Source organism: Delphinus delphis, chromosome 6, assembly GCF_949987515.2.
Source record: "Delphinus delphis chromosome 6, mDelDel1.2, whole genome shotgun sequence".
Classification (NCBI taxonomy): Eukaryota; Metazoa; Chordata; class Mammalia; order Artiodactyla; family Delphinidae; genus Delphinus; species Delphinus delphis.
Genome location: NC_082688.1, coordinates 17,149,726 through 17,175,919, shown reverse-complemented (window position 1 = coordinate 17,175,919; position 26,194 = coordinate 17,149,726). Strand labels below are relative to the sequence as shown.

General features: G+C 42.4%; 1 protein-coding gene across 2 annotated transcripts in view; it reads right to left on the bottom strand.

Moving 5' to 3' along the window:
- The window catches only part of ASTN2 (astrotactin 2), a 912,541-nt gene that overhangs the window by 576,730 nt on the left and 309,617 nt on the right, over positions 1-26,194 (bottom strand). For both annotated transcript variants that reach the window (XM_060013324.1, XM_060013323.1), the window contains exon 5: positions 7,057-7,164. In XM_060013324.1, coding sequence (XP_059869307.1) covers positions 7,057-7,164 — 108 coding nt within the window. The remainder of the gene's footprint in view (positions 1-7,056; positions 7,165-26,194) is intronic.

Below are 26,194 nucleotides of genomic sequence, written 5' to 3'. Positions count from 1 at the left end.
CGTGAGCCATGACTACTGAGCCTGCGCGTCTGGAGCCTGTGCCCCGCAACAAGCGAGGCCACGACAGTGAAAAGCCTGCGCACTGCGATGAAGAGCGGCCCCCGCTCGCCACAACTAGAGAAAGCCCTCGCACAGAAACGAAGACCCAACACAGCCAAAAATAAATAATTAAAAAAAAAAACCAAAAAAAACCCTGTAAGATTCTTCTAAGGGGCTGATGCTGGGGTATGGTGACAATAGATTTGGGAAACAACTGGAATGGGGTTCTAGACTCAATCCTGCAACTTACTGATTCTATGACCTTGCGGAAGTTACTCTGCCATGTTTTAGCTTCATTCTTTTGCACACAGAGACGGGACAGTAATAGATCACACAGGATGACGGGCGCATATGCAACAGATCTGGCACAAAAGTGGCAATAAATGGCTGCTCTAAGTTGTTATCCCTCTTAGAACTGGGAGTCGAGTTCCTGGCTTGGGAAAGGGGGATACACTCGGTGGGAGCCAATGCCAGAATAAGAACAGGGATGTACTGTTAGCTGATATGTAAAGGGAACTGTAGAGTGGTTTATCTCAACTCTGGTTGAAAATTAGAACCTGAAAAGAATTTTATACCAGACCCCTTGGCCAGACATTGCCATATAATGGGTCTGAGATAAGTATTTGGAATTGGGTTGTTTTCTTTGCTTTTTTTTTTTTTTTTAAGTTTTCCAAGTGATTCTGAGGTTCAATGAGGTCAGAGAACTGGCTAGTCTCTGACAGCCCCTCTTACCACACAGCTGAGGACACCTGATCCACTGCTGGCTCTGACCTGACCCAGATTCTATGACTCATCGTTCCTTCAAGCGGGTAACACCAGAGTTTCCAACCTCCTACGCAGGCCCTAAATATCCAGCCTCCCCAGCTGACCTTGTCTTCTGTTTCTGAAAAGAGATCCTCTGTCCAAAGCCTTGAACTTAGTAGTTTGCTTTGTCCCAGGCCCAGTGCATTGTCCTCTGGGAAAGATTCTGGATTGCTCTATTTCTAGAAAAAAGCGCTTGCACTCTGGTTTGTAGCTTAATTCTTACTTCTTACTGACTGTTCTTCTCAGTGGTGTGCTAGTAAATATTTAACAATGGGCTCTGAGGAGGAAAGGGAAGCGTCCATTGCATTTTTGTTAATTTGCACGGTGTAAATACTTCTAGCATGGTTGCTTATAAGCTACTATTGTGACATCACTCACAGCGGAGTTGGAAACGATGAACAAAACTGGCTCTCACAACTGGTATGAGTTGGCACCAGCACAGCACTGGAAGATCTCTTTGTCATATGTTTTCCTCCCTGACCAAAGACCAGGACCCTGGGAGGGTTGGTCCCCGTGGATGCTGCCTTTTCCCCTCTACACTGAACTAACTTCTCAGTGTCTGAGCTAGTTGCGACCGTCCCTGTTCCCACTCCCAGCTCCTCCAGGGCTGATGCTCTCTGAAGGGTTACAGAGTTTGCACCAGGACATTCTCAGGGATCTTATCAGGCTTTTGTACCAGCAAGACATGGGTACCTCCCTCCTGTCTCTTTAGTATATATCTTATGCAGGTACTGTGGAATGCACTGCACATATATTATCTCAGTCATATAATGGTCTGGCCAGATTTTGAAACCAAAGAGCTTAAGTCCAAATCTCAGCTCCCCTTACCTCATGGTAGTCTCAGGTAAGTGACCTAAGTCCCAGTTTCCTTAGTTGTAAAACAGAGGTAAAATAATCCCTTCCCATGGTATTATTTGGAATTCTATAAGAATTCCCGTGAAAGAGGCTGATCTCACCAAGGGACAAGATGGCAAAGATGAAAACCATAGCACAATGTCCCCAAGAGGACGGGCCCACTAAGTTTATGTTCTTACCTAAAATGCCATTTTTTTTTTTTTTTTTCCCCCTAGAAGCAAGACCAATTTGCAGAGCAGCACATTGGAAAAAGGCCATGGAGTCATGCCTGGCCCAGACACTGATTTGCTGTACTTAACTGGTTACCATTTAGTGAACAGTGATCACATGGCAGGCACGCTCCACTAAGCATGTCCTTTGCATACATTCCCTCCTTTACTCCCTGCAACAAGCCTAAGGAAGAGTAGAAAGGATTAACACTAGGCTTATCCTTCTTTACCCAGGGGAAACTGAGGCTCAGAGAAGGAAAGTGCTTGCCCTAGGTCATGCAGCTAGGAAACAGCAGAGCAAGGATTTGGACCGCTGGGTGCTGATTTCAAAACCTGTAATCAACGTAGAAGGACTACTGTTTACCTACTGTTTTAGTCTGGAAATAATCTCAAATTTATGGAAAAGCTGTAAGGATAAGAAGAGTACAGAGAAGAGCCATGCATCCTTTGCCCAGATTCACCTATTGTTAACCTTTTGCCCCATTTGCTTTGTCATTTGAAGAGATGACACTTTAACCTTGGGAAAAATGCTTCCCTTCTCTGAGCCTTGTTTTTTTGCGTGTGCATAAAATGGACAACTGGATGGATTATCTTTAAGGCTGAAAGAAATGCTGTGGCTTGATGAGAAATGTTGGATAAAGAATGGGATGGGTGCCCCAATGGTCAAGGCATGGCTCCTGCTGCCATTACTGCCAGCCCATCTGCCATTACTCCCAAAGCTATAGCCTTGGGCTCCACCTAGCTTCTGGGATCTCTCCCATCCCCACCCTCAGAACACCTTGTACCTCTGCCCTCATACATGGCAGGTACTGTTCTGTTGACATTCAGCTTTCACCCCACTCCATCCCCATTTCCTGGAGTCTCTGCTCCATCCAGGCATTCTCAGATTAAATTTCCGAACAGTCTCCTTCCCTCAATCCCGAAAGGCCTCCTTTTCTGCAGATATGGCTTGAACTTTCCCTCACCTGTCCACTTCCTCTAAAACATGATTAAACTGTGTGTGTGTGCGTGTGTGCATGTGCGTGTGCGTGTGTGTGTGTGTGTGTTGGCGGGGGAGAATCAAAAGGAAAAAAAAAGAATTTTTTATTTTTTAGACCTTTTTTTTTTTTTTTTTCCCCCCAGTAACTGGGAATGGAGTGAGAGAAAACAAGGAAGGCCAGATGGAAAACCACCATTCACCCTGAGCACTCGTAATAATCCGGACACTGGAATAGGAATTTATTTCATTCATTCATTAATGAAAAAATTCTTTTTTTTCACACAAAGTTTTGCTTAAATTCAAGAGTTCTTATTACTACAGAAAATCTCAGCTTAAGAACCATCACATTAAAACAAGAAACTAAAACAAAAAAAAAATAAGCAAAATCAGGGGGCATTCATGCCCTGGTTCTCTTTGCTGGGGAACTAATCAGCAAAGATTAGAGGAAAATGCATGGGATTGGGAATCAGATAACCTGAGTTTCCAGAGCTGGCTGTGCAACCAACAGAGGTCCAGAGAGTGAGAGAGACTCGCCCAAGGCCACACAGCCACCCGCGCAGAGCTGGGCTGGGAGGTTGATGCTGGGTGCTTGCACTGCTGGAATCAGCAGCAGCTGTACTGCTCTGTCTCCTGCTCAGCCCTGTGCCTGTGGCTGGACACGCCATCTGCAGTTCTCATCTGGACCTTCAGTCATACATGAGCTTATCCTGATCAGCATCGCTTCTCTGTGTGAGCCGCATTCCCCCCGCAAGGAGGTTATAACCACCTTGAGGCTGGGGGCCCGGGCCCTGTTTCCCACACTGCCCAGCATCATTCCCTAAATGTAGGTTAGATTAAAATGAGCTTCAGACTTGATGACATGACATGTAAATATCCTGTTTCACAGATAGGAAAACTGAGGCCCCAAGAGGGCACACGCTCGCCAAGGCTCTCTGAGTGTGTTGGTGGTGGGACTACAGACTTCACTCCACATCTCCGGACTATGAGTCCAGAGTCTTCTGTTGTGTGCGGTGTCATCTCTAGTTAATAAAGGTGGAATTCTGCCAAGTGGGAACCTACCATATCCAGCTACCTCAACAGTTAGTTCTGTCAAATAGCATCAGAATTGGCACACCCCAAACAAATGATGGAGTAGATGGGTATTCACTTGCCCAAACATAAAACTCTTTGCTTCACAAAAAAACTCCTTTCAGCAGCAAGACCACGTATGCCCTGAGATCAGATTCATTTCACGAAGCACTGTGAGATTTCACTCCTGCTTCCTGGATCAGTCCTACAGGTGACCTGTATGATATGCATGGTTTAGGGTAGGGGTCATCAAACTGTGAGCCACTGGTGAAATCTGAACCAGCATCTGCTTTTGGAAATAAAGTTTGATTAGGAAACATTATGTTCATTCCTTTATGTGCTGTCTGTGTCAGCTTTCAAGGTAAGATGGCAGAGTTGAGTAGTTCCAATCGTGACTGTAAGGTCTGCAAAGCTGAAAATGTTTACTGATTAACCATCTACAGAGAAAGGTTGCTGATTTCTGATTAGGGAAATCCCACCAGACGCACATGTCTCTCAGTCTCTGTTTCTCGGTCCCTTTGTCTTTCTTCCTCTCCACCCACTCACCATATTGATGACTACAGTTCTTTGCTTTGGGATGGGGTTCTGCCTGGCCATAGCAGACACCTTGGAATAACAGTCCCATTTCCCTGACAAAGAACCTGAGGCTCAGGGAAGAAAGGGTTGATTTTCAGACTATATCATAAATCTCTTTTCCAGTAGACCGTATTGCCAAAATTGAGATGTTAGCTGATTTACTTTAGGGTGCAGACTGTTTTCAAGGGAAGGGGAGTTTCAGGAGGAAAGAACAAAAATTTCTGAGCATCTCGGGGTGAGTCCCATAACCTTCCATCTCTAGACTCGCTGGCTCTGCGAGGTAGTTATCAATAGCTCGATTTTATACAGAGAGAAGGACCCAGAGGTGAAAAGCCCCATCCACGGCCACACAAAGCAGACGAGGTGAAGTCAGAATTCACAGCCAGGACTGGCTGAATCCAGTGCCACTTCTATTTCTCTCACGGGACAGGCTAAAGAGAGGGACCTAGGGAGGAAACACCTGTGAGCTGCCTCTTTTCTCCTCCCACTTCATGTCCTCTCTCTACCATCAGCCTTGGGCGCATCTGCCAGAGAACCTCCCCGACTTGTTACATCCCTTCAGGTTGCACTTGCTCCAACCGTGCTTGAAGAACCCAGGCAGAACCGGCTTTCGACATCAGTACTCAGGCCCTCCTCTGACTACCAGGCACATCCTTCCCCGGCGGCTTGAGGTGGAAGAATGGGCAGGCCTGAGGCCTTAGTTCTACTCACCAGGAGCGGAAAAGAGAAGGGGAAAGGAGAGGAGACCTTTTTTTTTTTTCCCCCAGTAACTGGGAATGGAGTGAGAGAAAACAAGGAGGGCCAGATGGAAAACCACCATTCACCCTGAGCGCTCGTAATAATCCGGACACTGGAATAAGAATTTATTTCATTCATTCATTAATCCTTCATTTGTTCAAATATATGAACCTATAGTTGAACCAAAAATATGGACCCATCCCTGTGTTTGATGCAGGGATGGAAAGCTGGATACAAGTGACAATGGAGGTACCTGTTCTCGTGAACTTCCAGTTCAGTGGAGGGTACAAACATTGCCCAGAGAACGTATCGGTAAATGTAAAATTCCAGGGGTGAAAGTCTGCAGAGGGAACAGCACAGGAGCTGGTGTAGAATGAGACAGGGAAATTGTACGTAGGATGGCTCAGCTAAGACACGCCATTTAAATGGAGATGTCAGAGTGAGTAGGAGTGAGTCGGAGAGGGCGGGGGAAGTGTTCTGGGAGAGAATGTTTGTGAAGTTTCTGGTGGGACAGATGGGGAAGTGCTGGAGAAGAGTGCTGGGTAGCAGAGCAGACAGAGCCCTGGAGAGATGTGCAGGGCCAGACCACTCAGGGGATCGTAGGTGTGGCAAGAACCTCACATTCTCTCCCAAATGCAAAAGGACGGATTAAAGCTTCTAAGCACAGAAGAAGCAACATGATCCCTAGTTACATTATTAAAATGATCACTCTGGCTGCAGGGTTGAAAATGGGTTGGAAACAGTAGGTGAGAATATTGAGAAGGTAACTGTAGCAGTTTTTAAGCAAAGGATGCAGGGGACAGACATTAGGATGGTGGCCGTGGAGAAAGGGAAAAATTGTTGCCGGGAGTTGTAGTTAAACGGGAGATGCTCTACAGTAGGTCCTTACTAGTTATCTATTGTATAGCACAGGGAACTCTACTCAATACTCTGTAATGGTCTATATGGGAAAAAATCTAAACAAGAGTGGATATATGTATTTGTATAACAGATTCACTTTGCTGTACACGTGAAACTAACAACACTGTAAATCAATTATACCCCAATACAAATATTTTTAAAAATAAATTAATTAATTTAAGAAAACTAATAAACAAAAAAAAAAAACAGGAGATGCTCATGTTTCCATCTAACCCCACCATTACCCTGAGAGGGAGGTATTGCTACCCCATCTTAAACATGGGAATGTTAGGATTACTGCTTCTGTTCTGTGGATGAACAGTGACAAAGCCAAGTTTGGGCCCAGGTCATTGTCTAGCTTCGACTTCCAGGAAGCCCTCCCAGAGTCCTGTTTATTGGAACCAGCTGGAGAACTCTCTGCCTGGTCTCTGTGTCAGGTAAATAGAATTTCCTGAGCAAACGCTAGTTTTATCCCGCAGACCCTGTGCATTCTACAGCTGTATGTGTCCTTTTGCACTTTGGTTGCTAAGAATCTCTGAGTTAAGCTGTCAGCTCCTTCTAAGAACTACACAACACAGCATGGCACGGATTACCGTGCATACATCTAAGCTGAATTTGAATTATTTTCCTTACTCCGATTTTCCTTTCAATCCGATTCTCTATTGTGATGGATTTTTTAAAAACTGCATAAACTTAAAGCCTTTGAGGAATGGGGTAAGACAGAAAGCAGACAGAGACTGGGTATTCAGGGTATCAGACGCCAAGTTCAGTGTTAACTAGGTAGGGACCAGGCTGAAGAAGATTTAGGGTTTGTTTTGAAGCACAAAAGCTGCTTCCCAGATTTTCCTCCAAACCCTGGTTCTGGAACCTTCTCAAGGACTCTGTTACCTTTGCTGCGGCGACGGCTTCGGTACTGCTCCGTGTAGAATGTCAACTGCGTTTCATCGTCTGCCTCTGAACCCGACGTCCCCTTGGTTCTCCCAAAGCTGATTCCCCCTGTGCAGAAATCACAATCCATCAGTCACCACAGGCCTCCAGAAGCCTGTTCAATCCCTCATCCACCCCGAAGATGAGCAACCCCATCCCCAGACTCCTTTCTGTAAATCCCAAGTGGCCCAGGAGTCGGCATGATTTATAGAAGGCGCTCAGGCTCTGCCATGACTCGGACCTGGGTTCTAACCATGGCTTGGCAGCCGTGGGGCTGTGTGACCTTGAGGAGATGCCTCACCTTTCTGAGTCCTGGGTTCTTTCTTTCTAAAACAGGGGAAAAGCTGTAAACCTTGTGGGGTTGCTTTGAAGATTAAAGGAGATATGATACTTAAATACCTGGTCCGGGGTGGGTACCAGATAATTAATAGGTACATTGTTGCTTAGAATGATGAACCTACCTCTGAGAAAACATTCCAGGTGACTTAATTTCACACACACGTTTCAGTCAAGTGCTTCCTCTATGCCAGGCCCAGAGCCAGACACAGGACAAGCAAAGATAGATACCACCCGGTCCTTGCCAGCCAGGGGATCGTAAGCTAGTCATGGGGACAAATGGGATCCTAAGGAGCCTTTAATCTAACTCATGGCCATGTTTCCCACACAATGAGACACGGGGAATATGGAAGAGAGCAATCCATCCCAGCACGGAGGACCGGGAAGGCTTTATGGAGGAAGGGAGATTTTAGGTCAGGGATGGAAGGATGGATGGGGCGCTTCAGTGGTAGAAGATGGAGTTGGGAGGAGAGGTAAGAGCTGGAGATATCCCTGGGGAGGGGGAGTGCGGGTGCTGACTGGGAAGGATCTGTGGGAGCGTCCCAGGGGAAGTACCACACTGAGGACTGCGGGCTTCATTTTGGATGTCACGGAAGGTTCTGAAGCGAGAGAATCAGTTCAGCAGCTGTACATGCCAGGAGGGACATGACGGTGGCTCACAGACCTCAGAATGGGTGCCAGGGAGGGAGCAGAGCCAGGAGTCTCAGCGATCACCAGGTAAGAGGAGATGGGGGTCTAGGTGAGGCCAGGGGTGGTGAGGATGGAGAGGAAGAGATGAGTGCAAGGGATGCTTCAGAGAGAAACTCAGAGGAACGTGGAGGGGGAAAAAGGTGATGTATTCATACGCTAGGAATGGTTGATTACAAAACCGATAAAGGAAAAAAGGCTAGGAAGAAATATACCAAATTACTAATAACGGTTAATTCTTCAGGGAGAAATATGGGTAATTTTTATTTTCTCTGTGCTCTATTTATTTATTTCTTTTTAGTCCAGGATGTGGAAAGAGAGGGCTTAAAGGACTGGTGGACTCTTTACCCTAGAGAATAAATGGTGATGGGAGAGCCTCACAGCATGCTGGGGTGGGAAACAAGAGGGAGTTTGGTTTAGGAGACTGTTTAGTGAATGGAGCTTCAGACAGCTACACCAACTATATCTGGGAGGAGACTCCAGGATCTGGTAAACATGGTTGTCCTGGGTGGAGACGTTAAGTGGCTGAAGGATGGCGCTGGAGGAGGACTACTTCTCCCTGTAAATGTTTTGTATCGTTTGCATCAGGCACTGTGCAAACCTATTACCTATTCCAAAAATTCCACCTGAAGAAAAGAAAAATATACGTTAGAGGAAAATGTTGTTCAAGTTGTGAAAGGATTTACTTTGTCATTTCCTCTGGTGGGGCATCTGAAATGATGTTCGGTCCACAAAAATCCCACTCTTAGACATGCTTTCTATAACAGTTATTACACATTCGTTCATTCCAGCAACACATGTAGCAAGCTACTATGTATCTAGAAGATGTCTATACATTATTACATACAATCCTCATTGTGATATACTCGTAAGGAAGGCGTAATTAACATACAAGACAATAATGTAAAGACACACATCGGCAAAGTTACTTGCCAGAAGTCACACAACTGATGAGTAGGAGAGTTATGACTCAGGGCTACACTGTCCAGCTCCAAATCTGGGCTCTCCAGTATGTAAACTGCTTTCCCTGCAAACAACTCAAGAGGGAACCTTGGGGAAAGAAGACTGTCCTTTAAGCATCAAGGTGTCAAGTGCTGTGTTATGAGCTTTGCATACATCACCTCATTCCAAACTCTCAGTCCTCGTGGGAGGGAGGTATCATGATGCCAACTTTACAGACGAAGCAACGAGTGTTCAGAAAGGAAGGTGATTTGTGAACAATGAGTGAAGTCAGACTTGGTACCCAAGGGTGTCCGACGGCCAAGCTCAAATTTTTAACCGTTATGACACTGTTTCTCAGTTTAATGCTCTGTAAAATGGAAAAGATGAATACTTGGCGTCCTGCTTCCTGGAGACAGTGTGTTGTAATGAACGGGAGAGGACAAGGGACAACAATACCTGATCACTGTCCCCAAGTGTGTCTTCAGCCACTATCTGTCCCTGTCCCTTGGTGCTCATCTCCCCAATCCCCAGCAACTAAAAGCTGGACCTGGAGACGGCAGGAAACTCCAGATTCTACCGGATGCAATTCTCCATTTAAAGGCTCTCCTTTGAAATGGAGTTGGCAGATGCCCCGTGGAGATTCTGGAAGCAGTGGAAGAGCAGAGGTCTTAGAGACCAGTAGGCTTTTAAAATTTCCATTAAAATATTTTACTGTTACAGAAAAAGGAAGGAAGGAAGGAAGGAAGGAAGGGAGGGAGGGAGGGAGGGAAGGACTTTTGTTCATCTACACATAATTTTTGGCCAAGGGGAAAATGAAGGCATGTGATGAAATAGCTGTCTCAAATACAGGAAGCATCTGTCATACTTCCTGCTGTGTTTGGGCGGCAGAGGAAAAGGCAGGGATCTGCCTGTCAGGAGTCTGCTCCATGCCCTTTACTGCTACTGCAGTACTTTTAAACATTCCAGCGAAACCCTCCCTTCCTTCCTTCCTCTCCTCCTCTTTCTCATCTTCCTTCCTTTCCCAAACAAATGGCCTATTATGGTGAATGTGGAAGACAGAATTCAGACAGGAGTCTTTCCCTACTGGGACAGTCTAGCTGTGGCACGGGGTGAGGGGGAGTGGGGGGATGGCAAAGTCACCAGGCAATTCGGATATAATAAGAAAAGCTAAGCCTCCCATAGCACTGTCCCTCTGCCAGGCATGGTTCTAAACCCTTTGCTTGCATTGCCTTGTTAATCCTTACAGTAACCCTAAGAAGCAGGTTAATATTTTCCTTCCCCTTTTAACAGATGAGGAAATGAAGGCACAAGGAGAGTCAGTAACCTGCCCGGGGTCACGCAGCTCATAAGCTATAAACCCACAGTTCAAATCCAGACAGTGGCTGCACTCTATTCCCTTAGTCCCGAGGCTGACGTACAATAACATATGAGCAAAGACTTCATTTAATGCCCACAGCCATCCTTGTAAGGAAGGCATTGTGAACCTTGCTTCGCAGATGAATAAGCCGTGCCTCAGAGAGAGGTGATGAGAGGTGCTGAGTGAGGGAGCTGGGATTGAAATCAGGTCTGCCTGCAAAGCCTGCCTCATGGCTACGATAACCAGGGAAAGTGTGTGTGTGTGTGTGTGTGTGTGTGTGCGCGTGTGCACGTGTGTGTGTGTGCGTGAGAGCAGAGGTAGAGCGGTAGCAAAAGCTTGATGATCATGACCTCTGAGGATTAGCAAGTCCGTCACTGGCCCCCAGCACCAGGGCACATTTTCCACTCTTCACCGCTCCTCCCTGGAACCTCAGCAATTGTACTATAGATAGGAAGTCTCATCACACTCAGCTAGATCCTAGGGATGCCTCCAGCATTCCACATGTTCCCATACCCCAAGACCAAGCCCCTGGCTTCTCCAGGTCCCACCTCCATTCCCACAACTCTGGCCCTCACGTCCCTCCTGTAAGTACCAAGGTACCATGTTCAGAGTTGAAATTGAGGTTCAGAGAGGCTCCCTCTACATCAATCCCAAAATATAATGCAAGCCACAGATGCAATTTTAAATGTTACTAGCCACATTAAAAAGGTAAAAAATAAACAGATAAAATTAATTTTCAGAATATATTGGATTCAACCAATATATTCAAAATATTCTCATCTAGCTTGCAATTAACATAAAATTATTATTACTGAAATATTTAATACATTTTTCACAAGTTTTCAAAATCCAGTGCATATTTTATGCTCACAGCACATCTCAGCACAGACTAGCCACATTTCAATTGCCTATCATATCAGAGAGCACAGTTCTGAAGGCACTTATATGAGACATTTCCTGAGTATAATTAAGGACCAGAATCTGGAGAGATGAATGAGCCATGGGCCCCACTAAGGTGCTGAAATTTTTTAATGTGATTTGGATGAAAAATAGTGTAGTTAAGATTCCATTAAAAGACAATAGCATTGTCTCTGCCCTCAGGCACTTAAAGGCTAGTAGGTTTTTAGATTGGTTTAATCCATGAGTCATGAAAGGTCATGCACTTCTGTACAAGAAATCAGGCTACTGGAGTCAGATATGCGTTCTAACCGTGGTCCCACTTATTAGCTGTGTGGGCTTGGGCAAGGCCCCCCAACTGTCTGAATTCATCTTTAAAAAGAGGGCAGTAACTCTCAGCTCACATGGTCACTACGAGGAAAACGATGCGGTGTATGTAAACAGCACAAACATCAGAGAAGTGAGAGTGAGGGCACACTCCTCGTTCATTCAGTGCTTGCCTGGGTTTAGGAGAAGAAATGGAAATGCCACTGAGTGGGAGTGGCGACTCCCTGCCTTCTGTGACATTGTAGGGAGGTGACAGCCACCCAAGGCGAACAACCTCTGAGTATCCATAGAACCTGCAGGGGCCACAGGCCAATTCCAGACTGACTTGGAGATGATTCAGACAAATGGAAAAGGGCCCCCTCTGCTAGCATTTTAATATGAAATTGGTGATACAGTGAACTAAAGTACAGCCATTAATTACACAGGGCTGCTCAAGTATTTCTATTTAGGGGCCGAGAGAAAGTGAGAATGGCAGAGGCTGGCAAGAGGAAAGGAGAGGAAGCAGCAGCTCCTTTGCCCTTGTTCCACAGGCCTCTGTTCCTTCTGGTCCTGAGTGGTCTGGGATGGAGCATGAAGAAGATGGGCAAAGCACATACCATAGTGGGATAAGCACCGCTCTGGACACCTTATACACAATATCCCATCCACACTTCACATGGGGTCTGACAGGTAAGAATCACCCCAGCTTCACTGAGGGGCAAACCAACCTTCGGAACCTCAATACTGCTTATCTAAGATCACACAAATTATAAGTCGCGGAGCCCCCCAGTTTGAACCTGGATTTTGTCTGATTCAGAACCCCCCTTAGTCATTAGGGCAATGCAAATCAAAGCCACAATGAGACAGATACCACTTCTTAGGCACTAGGTTGGCCACAATCAAAATAATGAGAAAATAACAGGTGTTGGAAAGGATGTAGAGAAACTGGAACACTCATACATTGCTGGTGGGAATGCAAAACGGTGCAGAAAGTGTGGAAGACAGTTTGACAGTTGGTTCCTCAAGAAGTTAAACACAAAATTACACATGACCCAGGAATTCTGCCCCTAGGCATATCCAAAAGAACTGGAGAGGGTATTCAAATAAATACTGGTACATGAATATTCATAGCAGCACTGCTTACAATAGCCAACAGCGGAAAGACACATGTCCATCAGCTGATGAACAGATAAACAAAATGGGGTACATTCACACAATGGAATATTATCCAGCCGTAACAATGAATGCTGGACACATGTTACAACATGGATGGACCTTGCAAACAGCACTTTGGATCTGAGGAAAACATTCTGCTAAGTGAAAGAAGCCAGACATAAAAAGTCATATGTTATATGGTTCTATTTATAGAACACATCTGAAATAAGTAAGACATAGTGATTGCCAGGGCTGTGCAGAGGGAAGAGAAGAATAGGGAGTGATTGCTAACGAGTACGGGGTTTCCTCTTGATGTACTGGAAATGTCTTGGAACAGACATGTGATGGTTGCACATCTTGTGAATGTATTAAATGGCAATGAATTACGCACTTTTAAATAGATAATCGTTAATTTTATGTTATGTGAATTTTATCTCAATAAATAAAATGTTTAAAAAAAAGAGAGAGAGACCCTCTGTTTGCTTTGCAACCTCACAAGACTCATGATAAAACTGTATAATGGGGGCTTCCCTGGTGGCGCAGTGGTTGAGAGTCCACCTGCCGATGCGGGGGTTCGTGCCCCGGTCCAGGAAGATCCCACATGCGGCGGAGCGTCTGGGCCCGTGAGCCATGGCCGCTGAGCCTGCGCGTCCGGAGCCTGTGCTCCGCAACGGGAGAGGCCACGACAGTGAGAGGCCCGCATATCCCCCCAAAAAACCCTGTATAATGGGGAACTGTGAGAGCAAAGTGGAGACATCACAGAGCCCTGTTGAAAGCGTCCAGGCTCAAGGCGTCCTGATCCAGTGTTTGAGGTCACAGAAGGTGGCCAGTCAGTCTGTCCCGGACCCAGTAGTCACCTCAAATAACCACAACACTCATTTTTTCATTCATTCATTCAACGATTATTGAACAAATGCCCACTCTGTATCAAAACATTGTTTCTGGGCACTGAGGGAGGATAAAGCAGTGAATAAAACAGACTAAACTTCCTACGTTCTGGAGTTTCCTTCCTGGTGAGGAAGCAGTTAAAATATTCCAGGCATGACGCCGAGCCCTCTACATGGGAATTACCTCAATTCTGCTGATAAGTAAACTGAGACATTCAGAAGTTTACAGAGACTCCCCCAAGATGACACAGATACTTTGTGGCAAGGAAAAACCTGACCCCAGGTTTGCTCTGGGGCAAATCAGGGCATCTGAACAACTTGAAAGCCATGTTATGGAAAAGGCTGGAGCAATTGTTAGGATGTATAGTCTATCCTGGGCCTGAGGATTAACTCACTGCAAATGTACTTTCTCTTACTGGGCTGCCCTGTCCACAAACCTGCTCTGCAGCCCCCAGTTGACCCACTCCTCCACCTCCATCTCCCGTGCTCTTGGTATCATGATGGATGGTGGTGACATGTTAAATTATTCAGACTCCGTGTCTTCCTCGAGCTGGTGACAGCGATCCTGCATTTTTAGATTGCCCAGAACTGTGCCAGATAGAGAAATATGTAGCTTGGGAATGCAAAACCCATCTGACCCCCAGCTGTCCAGGGAATACAAATGGTACCAGTCAAGGGAAGAGGACAAAAGTGGCTAAACTTCCCACACCCTAAACCACACAGCTCATAACTGCTCTGAGCTCTAGGGCTAAACCACAGAGGTTCACACACATCCACCATTTGGAGATGCTCTGACCACAACTGCCACCTGTCATCGGGTACCACGATAGGCCAGGCACAGGGCCAGGCACTTCACCCAGAGGTGACTACACATATTCCTCTTCCTCCAACATGGAAACAGAGTCTGGGAGACATGGCCCTCCTGGTCCATAGTCACAAAGCCAGGAGGTGGCAGGACCTGGATTCAAATCCAGGTTTGTCTGGTCGCCAGAGAAGAAGATTCTGCAGCATTCTTGGGATTCATGTTGAATTTCTTTAAATTGATCTTTATGGTTAAAAAATATCTTTATGGTAAAATATAATTAAACATGATTGTTTATAATTTCAGGAAAAAAAATATATGACCTAGAGGCCCATTTATAGGGGACCGCTCAAAAAAGTGGTGGCGGGCTTCCCTGGTGGCGCAGTGGTTGAGAGTCCGCCTGCCGATGCAGGGGACGCGGGTTCGTGCCCCAGTCCAGGAGGATCCCACATGCCGCGGAGCAGCTGGGCCCGTGAGCCATGACCGCTGAGCCTGCGCGTCCGGAGCCTGTGCTCCGCAATGGAAGAGGCCACAACGGTGAGAGGCCCGCATAACGCAAAAAAAAAAAAAAAAAAAAAAATGGTGGCATATCTCTAATACAGACTTTTATGAGATCATTAAATACAGTGACATAAATCTCTATTTACTGACATGCAAACCTCCCCATGGTATGTTGTTGAATGGAAAAGTAAACAGAGAAGAATACAAAGAGGGATTTCACGTGTGTAAATTTATACATATTTGCTGATATGTGGTGTGAATTCCACTGAGTATGTGTAATAAAATTAAATATATTTTAATTTAAAAAATAAAGAAGAGGAAAGTAGAAGTCATTCTGAGATATTCATGATCTAGGGTTATGAACCAAGCTTAAAAAAGCAAATTGCAAAACTGTAAGTGCAAAACGATCCTATTGTTTTAAAAATACACACACACATAAAGTATGTAAATGTATGCATATATATAAATATATATATATATATATATATATATACTTATATACACATACGCACACACACAAAAAGATACTGAAAGAAATATATGAAGATACTCTAGTGGTTATTCCCTGGGTAGTAAAATTTGGAGTATTTTTAAAATTTTTCTTATTGTTCTTCATCTGCATTTTATAATTTTCCTCCAATGAATATCTAATGCTTGGTTACTGTAAAAAAACATACTTAATAAAAGTTATGTTTGTTTTTTAAAAATAGATTTGTCTTTATTGCTCCAGCTTAAGCTATTCCTCACTTGACCTTTAGTGTAATATGGCCACCCCAGAGGTGATCATTCCACTATCCAAGAAAGGACAAATCTCAATTTATCCCCAGATTTTGGCCCAAAGAACTGCTTGCCTGTGGAGGGGAAGCTCTCCGATCAAGCTTAACGCAGTATCTCATGACAGTAAAGCTTTATCTTCTGGAATATTCCATTGCTTCCTGTGGGAGGCTGGATTTTCCAAAGATAGCCATAACAAAATCTCCCGTCCCACATTCTCTTCTGCAATGTGACTTTTCCCACTCCCCTGTCAAAGGTGAAAGCTAATTTCTCTCACCTTGAATCTGGGCTGCCTTAGGCATGCATTTGTTTTTGTTTTTGTTTGTTTGTTTGTTTGTTTGCGGTACGTGGGCCTCTCACTGTTGTGGCCTCTCCCGTTGCGGAGCCCAGGCTCCAGACGCGCAGGCTCAGCAGCCATGGCTCATGGGCCCAGCTGCTCCGCGGCATGTGGGATCCTCCCGGCCCGGGGCATGAACCCGTGTCCCCTGCATTGGCAGGCGGACTCTCAACCACTGCACCACCAGGGAAGCCCCTAGGCATGCATTTTTAATAAAGAGGCATGACTCTGCATAACTTTTGGCCTGGGTCATAAAAGGCGATGCAGCATCTGCTTGGCTCTCTTGACATGCTGATTCTCTAGACACTCCATTTTTGGAAACCTGCCCCTCACTGTGAGAAGTCTTAGCCACAAGGAAAGGCCAAGTGTAAGTGGTCCAGTCAACAGTCACAGCTGAGCCCAGCTTTCAAGATATCTCAGTCCAGTGGGGAGGGGGAAGGGTAACCTGGGACGAAGGGTAACCTGAGAGACTGTCATGGACATATATACACTACCAAATGTAAAATAGATAGCTAGTGGGAAGCAGCCGCATAGCACAGGGAGATCAGCTCGGTGCTTTGTGACCACCTAGAGGGGTGGGATAGGGAGAGTGGGAGGGAGATGCAAGAGGGAGGGGATACAGGGATATATGTGTGGATATAGCTGATTCACTTTGTTATACAGCAGCAACTAACACAACACTGTCAAGCAATCATACTCCAGTAAAGATGGTTAAAAAAAAAAAAAAGGTATCTCAGTCCAGGTGGCAAAAATGTGAGAGAAGAAGCTTCTAGTTGATTCTAGCCTCCAGACATCTGAGTCACCCACAGGTGTTTGAGTATTTCCAGCTGAGTCTCAATCATTGTAAAGCTGACACAGTCTATCTTCCCTTTTTTGTTTATGGATTCCTGACTCAAGAATCCATGAGCATAATAAGACTGTTGTTTTAAGGCACTGAGTTTGGGGTGGGGTACTATGAAGTAGTAGGTAATCACAACACTCCCCTTTGTCTAGTCCTACAAAAACATCCACACTCCTTCCAACCTGTCCCCGTATGGCAGCCCTGAGCAATGGAAAGACGAACCGGGTGTCCAGAGACCCACATCCTAAGTCTGTCCTGTTAATAACATACTATATGACTGGAAAAAAAAAAAAAAAAAGCATTAACATCTAATAAATACCGGGTTGGCCTAAAATGGTCGATATTATGGAAAAACCCGAACGAACTTTTTGGCCAACCCAGTATTACATAACAACACTTTACTTTCTTCCCAAAGACAGTGATTCATTTGACCCTCACAATAATTGCATGAGCTATTGTTATCCTCATTTGAAAGATAAGGAGACCGAATCAAAGACACTACAAATGACTTACTCCAGGTCACCAAGCTCATAAATGATCAAGACTAGAATACAGTGGCAGGCCCAGAAGGTATATACAAGAGAATAAGAGAGCAGGTTCGGGTCTGTGAGGCTGGCCAAGAATGAAGGTCCCCTCTAGATTCTGTCCAACCTTTTAGAATCATGGGCTCAGGCTGTTCCATGACCCCATACAATGGCCTTTCAGCTGTCTGAAGACTGCTCCTGTGCCCATTTACAATCTTTCCATCCAAGCAAAATATCCCTACTAATACCTTCAGCCATTCCTGATATCACACATTTTACCAAGAGTATGACTTTTTAGATTACAGAGTCAATGCCTATTTATTGTAGAAAATTAGAAAAAAAAATAAGAAAGCACAAAGAAGAAAGTAATAACCAAGTCAAATACTATCCCTACCAATTGACCTTCCTTACTTCTAGGTTTTTACCTTTTATATGCGTATGTTTTTACAACTAGATTTTATAGTCTTTTTACATGAGTACATCTTGTGAGTTTTGTTAAAAATATCTAAGCATATATTGATTTATTCCCTTATGTCAGAAATACATATCGGGATCCAACTATACTCTTCACACTTTTGCTATTACATAAATTACATATATCAAATGTGTGTGCATATGCACACATTCAGATCTATATCTAGATTTATATGTATATCAATATCATCATCTATACATGTTTAGATATCTAAAACCACCAAAGTGTTAATAGTGTTTTCTCTGAATACTGAGATTTCTTCTTGTTCACCTTCCTGTTTTTTTTTTTCTTAATGAATTGAGATTGCTTGTGGAATTAAGACAAAGCTAAATAAACTATGTCACACACATTAGCCCATATCATTAAGTATTGACTCCAATATCATTTAATGCCTGCAATATATTCCACTCTATCGATGTATATTTTAAATCAATTCTCTATTGTTTACATTTTATATTGTTTCCAATTTTCACTGTAATATTACATCACACCTTCCTAAAGATAAATCTTTCTGCACATCCCTACGCTTCCATGTGTAGAATTTTCTTGAGAGTAAAAAGATGAATCGCTGGGTCAAAGGGTATTGACACAGTTACAGCTTTTGATCCATATTGTCAAGATGTCCTCCAGAAAGGTTATACTAATTTCATCCTGATCTGTTGTATATAGGAGTGATTATTTCACTACTTCCTCTGTAACACTGGGTATTGCATCACTGTTTTCCAGTCTTTGTGATTGTGATGTGCATCCCATATTCCAAATTCATTTTGTCAGATTCTTTTCAACATAGTCCAATTTGCTCAACTCCTTTTTGAGTTTTGATGTCCAGAACTAGGCATGATAATCCAGGTGTGTTCTGACCTACACCAAGCAGAAACGGACTGTCACCTCCCTTCCTCTGAACACAAGACTTACAATAACGCAGTCCAGGACTGCTTCCGCTTTACCGGCAGCTGACCTGTGTCCAATATGCCCTCAGTTCTTTGTTCACATGCACTGCAAATAAATCTGGTCTTTCCCATCATGTATTTGTAAAATTGATTTTTCTAAAACCAAAGTAAAAAACATTTTAAACTACCAAATTGTATCTATTTCAGCCCTTTCTTCTAGTATCTCAGGATATTTTTGGTCCTAATCCTGTGATCTCATGTTTTCATTATTCCCTGACTATATGCCCCTTGTGAATTGGATAAATATGAAAAGGAACAGGAGGTAAGAAAAGGAATGAAAGGTTACTGAGTGTCTACAACATGTCAAGTCATAGATTAGATGTTTATGTAACTTAAAATCATATAGTACGTTTAAGAGTATAATGAAGTCGATGCTGGCATCTTTGTTTCAAATATTAAGAAACTGATGTGTGCAGAGATTATTTGTCTTCGGCAAGGCCATACAGCCAGTACAGAGAAGGAATGCATTGGGAAGTCTAACTGTGGTCCTTGCTGTTCCCAGAGTTCCATGCCAGACCTCCCCTTACCTAAGGCAAGGACATCAGTGCTGAAGAGAACTAGATGGAGAATAGCACTTGATAGCTCATGGCTATAGAACTCTCTTCAAATTGACATCAGTCCCTTAATGAAAACTCTTTGGAAACATAAAATTGAATAAAACTGACTATACTATCAAGCACTCTACAATTTCCTCCTTTGAAAACCAACAAAAAAGTGTTGTTCATTCAATAAATATCTGTTGAGAGCCTATAATACACCAGGTAATGGATACGCAGTAGAGAGTAAACAGAAATATTCCCTGGCATCACAGAATTTGCACTTAATTGGGAAGATGGAATATTCAGATAAACACATGTAAAAAGCAATACACCTAGGAGAAGCTGTGTCAAATACCTTGCTGACATGCAGATATCCTGTTTCATGGTATCTCCCTGATCTACCTGTGCAACAAATATATCCAAAGTAGAACTGCAATTCACCTGGCATGATTTATTTGCAGTGAACCCAAGATGGCTTCTAATGCTCCCAACTTCTGATCCCACACACTCACTATGTAAATTTGGCCAACTGATCTTATCATTCTTGAGGATCAAAATCATGTTTCAAAAGTGCTTCACCACTTACTTGAAATCAGGATAAGATTTGTGCGTTTCAGATTTTTGGAAGCTTCTCTGCCTAACTTTATTCCTCCAAGAGTGTAAGTAACTTTGTGGTTCTGAAAACATATCTTCGTATTATTTTAGCCCTGGAAAAGTAATTTGCTTGGGTCTAGAGACTGAACTTGAGGAAGACACTTCAAAGTAAATACTTAGTACCTCCTCTGTGTGTTAGAACTCCATTCCTTATGAAACATCTTTATTCTCCCTTTCCTAGTTTTCAGATTTTTTTTTTGATTTAAGTGACAGATCTGACAGACTCAGAATGAATTTAGTTTTATACTTTCATCTGGTTATAAGGTTTCAGTTGTTTCATGCAATGGGACAATCATTTTCTTGTTCTTACTGTTCCAAAAGCAATTTTAAAAGCTTGTTTTATTTGTCTTCTTTCAAATTTGCCCACCAGGCACTGACAAATTTGAAGTCTCAGCCTTTCTGGGAGTATTTTCATAAGTTCAGGCTAAACTGTTCCACATTTCGGCCTTTTTTCCATGTATTAGTTTCCTGTGCAAATATAGCTTCCCCCTCTATGCTTCCCAAATTCCTCCTTCATTGTAATTCTTTGTGATTATTTGTACAGAATTTCATCTTTCAGAGTCTTCCTCTCTGTAATAACCTTTATTTCATTTTAGAGTCTCCGGTCATAGAACCAGAAAAATCTATCTTCTGGCATTAAAATATTATGTGTATATGTGTTCATAAATTCCTGGTTATAATTTTTCATCTCTTCAAATAGAAAAATGTTATTTCTTGGTTTAATAATATCCAGCGCTGGCAAGGGTTTTATGAAATGATCATTTTCCTAAATTGCTGCAAGCATTGCAAATTTGCACAGCCCTTTTGGGAAGCAATTTGGCAATATAAAAAAGAGCCTTAAAAAATCTCCATCCCTTTTGACCCACTTCTGGGAATTCACCCGAAGGAAACCGTCCTAAATATAGGAGAGGCTTTATGCAGCGTTACACTCACTGCCATGTTAGTTATAAATACAGAAAAATGGAAATGTCCAACTTGAGGGGAATAATTAATTATGCTGGAATATTAAAAGGGTCTTGATGAGGATGAGATGCTGTAGAAATTATTTGTGTCTGCCCAATATCCACTTTGAGAAAGGAGGGTAAAAAACATAAACTCTATATTATAAAATAATAATCACTGAATATAGTAGAGATTCTGCTTATGGCATAAAGGAGTAAAATATTGGCAGGCCAACCCTCTTGCAGATAACAACAATAAATTTTGGACAAAAAAAGAAAAAAAAGATGCTACCTGAGGGCTCTGGAAAGTAAATAAAAGCAGGTATGTTTTGGGAAGGAGTTGAAACTTGGAGAAAGCAGGAAGCATTGGGTGAATTTCCTATGTTTCAGGGTTGGTCCTGAGGGTAGTCACAGTTTCTGTATGGCTCAGGGCAACAGAAACAACAGGACAAAGACTGATTTTTTCTGGACTGAGGACCCAGTAGACGGATCCCAGATCAACCAATGCTCCCAGGGAGTGAGGGAGAGACCCAAAAAATGGAGAGACCTAGAGAAGCGTTTTGTAACCTGTCTGTAGTCTCTGTCCACATCTCTGGCTGACCTCTGAACTATGTATGTTTAAGGCAGACTCCAACCAGCTCAGCTGGAGGAAAAAAGTAATAATAATAACTGAGATTTAAGCTGCTGCTCACCACAGGCAAGACAGCTGGAGTCTAACCAAGTTCACTGCCTGCAAAACAACATTCAACATTCTTTGGAGAAACAGAATCCAAGAATCTTCATACAATAAATTCACAACTTCTAGAATTCAATCCAAAATTATTCAACATATGGTGAACCAGGAAAGTTTCATCCATTCCCAAGGGAAAAGACAATCTGCAAAGGTCAACCTAAGATGATGCAGATGGATGAGGACCTTAACACAACTACTATAATTGTGCTCAATGGGGTAAGGAAGAAGATAATTATAATGAATAAAAAATATAAGAATTATGAGCAGGAAAATTATACACAAACATACATACAGCAAATGAAGGTTTAAAAGCGAAAAAAAATAAACATATATGTGATTTTTTTTTTAACCACTGTATGGGTTTAATAAAATGGAGATAACAGAGAAAATAATCATTGCCTTGAAAACAGATTAATAGAAATTCTCTAATCTGAAGAAGAGAGAAACGAAAGATTGAAAAAAAAATAAACAGTGTTTAAGGGATCTACGGGACAATACCAAAAGTTTTAAATATGGATAAAAAGAGTTGCAGAAGGCAAAGAGAGAAAACAGAATAATAACTTTAAAAATTAAAGTAATAATGGTTGAAATGTACCAAATTTAGCATAAGATGTAAACTAGCAAATTTGTAAAGCTCAGGGAACAGAATAAATATGAGGGGGAAAAAAGCTTATCCTTATAGTCAAACAGCTGAAAATCAAACATACAGAAACAGCTGTGCTCTAGCCATTTCAATATGGCAAGAAAAAGAAATAAACAACACAGATTATAAAGGAAATGAAACCATATTTTTTGCAGATGACATGACTGTTTAGAAAAAGAATCATAAGAAATCTACAAAACAACTATTAGAATAAGTGACTTTAGCTTGCAAGATGAAAGTTTCATATAAGATAGTTAATTGTACCTTTATATATGGGCAGCAAACAACTGGAAAATAAAATTTAAAAAACAATTCCACCCAACAGTACAAGAAAATCTAAACTACACAATAATAAGTTTAACAACAGGCATGCAAGATCTCTTCAATGAAAACAACATAAAACTGCTAAGAGAAATGAAAGAAAACCTAAATAAATGGAGAAATATACCACATTTGTGGGTTGCAAGACTTAATATTGTTAAGATGCCATTTACCCCCAGATGTATCTATAGATTAAATGAAATACTACTTATAATCCCAGCAGCTTTTTTTTTTTTTGGTAGAAATCAACAAGGTGATTCTAAAATTTATATGGAAGTGCAAATAACCTCGAATAGCCAAGCAATTTTAAAACAGGACTAAACTGGAGGACTTAACACTGCCTGTTTTCAAGGTTTGCTATAGTGCATTTTGGGCTAAAGGACAGGCATATAGATTAATGCAACAGCATAGAGAGTTCAGAAATATACACAACTGATTTTTCATAAAGTTGTCAAAGGAAAACCTTCTCAACAAATGGTGCTGGAACAACTGGAGAGCCATATGCTAGAGAAAATGAGCACAGACCGACCCTTAGTTCATGCTGTATACATATATTAACTCAAAATGTATCCTAGAACTAAGAGTAAATACCAAAACTTCTAGTAGAAAACAGGAAAAATGTCTTTGTGACATTGGGGTAGGCAAAGATCTTAGATGGGGAACCAAATGCATGAACCATAAAAGAAAATATATATATACATAAATTGAACTTTATAAAAATGAAAACAATTCTTCTAAAGATATCACTAAGACAAGACAAGCCACAGAATGGGAGAAATTGTCTGTAATACATATACCTGACAAAGGACTTGTATCCAGAATATATAAAGACTCCTTATAATTCTAGAAAAAGAAAACAAAAACTCAGTTGAAAAACTGGCAAGTTATTTGAAGAAATACTTCAACAAAAAAACACATCTCAGAATGGCAACAAGCACATAAAAAGATGCTTAAACTCTTTATTCATCAGGAAAATGCAAATTAAACCACAATGAGATACTACTACATGACCATTAGAATGGTTAATGTTTAAAAAGGATCAGCCTTACTAATTTTGACGAAGTTTTGAAGCACGCAAAATTCTCATACACTGCTGATGAGAATGTGCATCAGGCACTTACTTTGAAAAAAAATATTTCTCGAAAAGTTAAACCCACAACAACCATATGACCCAGATATTCCATTCCTAGTTATTTACTAAAGAGAAATGAAATCATACGGCCACACAAAGACTTGTGCATGAATATCCGTAGCAGCTTTATTCACAGTAGCACAAAAGTGCAGTCAAGCCCAAAGTCCATCAACAGGTGAATACATAATGGAATAACAGCCAGTATTTTCAAAGGAACTGCCAATGCATGCAAAACAGATGGATCTCAAGGTAACGAAGCAGAATGAAAGATACCACACACAAAGAATACATACTGTATCATTCCATTTAAATGAAATTCTAGATGAGGCAAATTCCATCTACAGTGACAAAAAGAGGATCTGTGGTTGCCTGATGTTATGGATGGAAAGAAGGATGTATTATAAAAGGTGACAAGGAATCTTTTGGAGGTGATGAAAATGTTCACTGTTATATACATCTCCGAAACTCATTAAATTGTGTACTCTAAATGTATGCAGTTTATTGTACATAAAATATAGCTTAATTTAGTTGAGTTTTAAATTACATATAGAAAAATATAAATCAAGCTTGAAAATTAACTACAGCAAAATTTAAATGTTGGTAATATTTAGATAATGGGGTTACAGGAAGTTTTTATTTTTCTGGTGGCACTTTTAGGAATGTTAGAAACTTGCTTTAATGAACATAAATCATTTTAAATTTGAAAAATAAACAAGTTCATGACATGTATTAGATTAAGAGCAACCTCCTGTTCCTGGTACCATGTATGATTAAGATATGCATTTTTGTCTAAGACATATTATTTCCAAATAACACTCTTTTTGTTGGTCAGAATCAAGGGCAAAGAGGTAATCCCAGAGGGATAAGTGTTCTTCTTCTCATCTACATTTCAGGCATGAAACTGGAACACAGACAGTTCAATAATTTATCATAAATAATGTTTTTAGCAGAATAAGTCTTCCTGTACCTATCTGAAGAACTGAGGCCTTCATTGATACACTGCATTAGCTCTGAACTGTATTGTGTATTCAAAATTCATTACACACACACACACACACACACACACATCTCCATCCATCATGGAAGATTCAAAAACGCTTGGCTTTGGAGTCAGGATACCTGAGTTTGAGTCTTGGTTCATTAATTTTGCTTTTCTGTGGTGGTTTTAAACACAGTCCCCAGATTGTTTAACACACCTCTCATTGCGAAGTACAATCTCCTACCTTTGAATCTGGGTGGGCTTGTTCCTGCTCTGACTAACAGAGAATGGCAGAGGTGAGGCTGTATGTCTTCCAAGGCTCAGTCAGAAAAGGCCATGAAGGAATGGATAAAGAAGATGTGGTACATATATACAATGGAATATTACTCAGCTATAAAAAAAGAACTAAATAATGCCATTTGCAGCGACATGGATGGACCTAGAGATTGTCATACTGAGTGCAGTAAGTCAGACAGAGAAAGACAGATATCATATGATATTGCTTATATGTGGCATCTAAAAAAATGGTACAAATGAACCTATTTACAAAACAGAAATAGAGTCACAGATGTAACAATAGGAAACAAACTTACCGTTATCGGGGGGAAAGGGGTGGGAGGGATACATTGGGAGATTGGGATTGACATACACAACCCACGATATATAAGATGGATAACTAATAAGGATCTACTGTATAGCACAGGGAACTCTACTCAATACTTTGTAATGGCCTATGTGGGAAAAGAAAGAGTGGATATATGTATATGTATGGCTGATTCACTTTGCTGTATACCTGAAACTAACACAACACTGTAAATGAACTATACTCCAATAAAAGTTTAAAAAAAGGAAAAAGAGGGCTTCCCTGGTGGCGCAGTGGTTGGGAGTCCGCCTGCCGATGCAGGGGACACGGGTTCGTACTCCGGTCCGGGAGGATCCCGCATGCCGCGGAGCGGCTGGGCCTGTGGGCCGTAGCCGCTGGGCCTGCGCATCCGGAGCCTGTGCTCCGCGGCGGGAGGGGCCGCAGCAGTGAGAGGCCCGCGTACCCCGCCCCCACCAACAATAAAGGCCATGAAGTTTCTCCTGGTTCTCTCGGGAGGGTTGCATTGAGAGAAGCCAGTGACCATGTAAGAAGTCTGACTCTGCAGAGACTACCACGTTGGAGGGGCCACCTGTAGAAGCACGAGTCAACAGCCCCAGCTGAGCTCCTGGCCAACAGCTGGCATTACCTGCCAGCCATGCACGTGGGCCAGTTTGGATGCCCTGCCCGGCTGACTCTTCAGACGACCGCAGCCCAAGCTGGTGTCTGACTGTAACCACAGGAAAGATCCCGAGCCAGAGCTGCCCAGCCAAGTCCTTCCCCAATTCCTGACCCAAAACATTTTG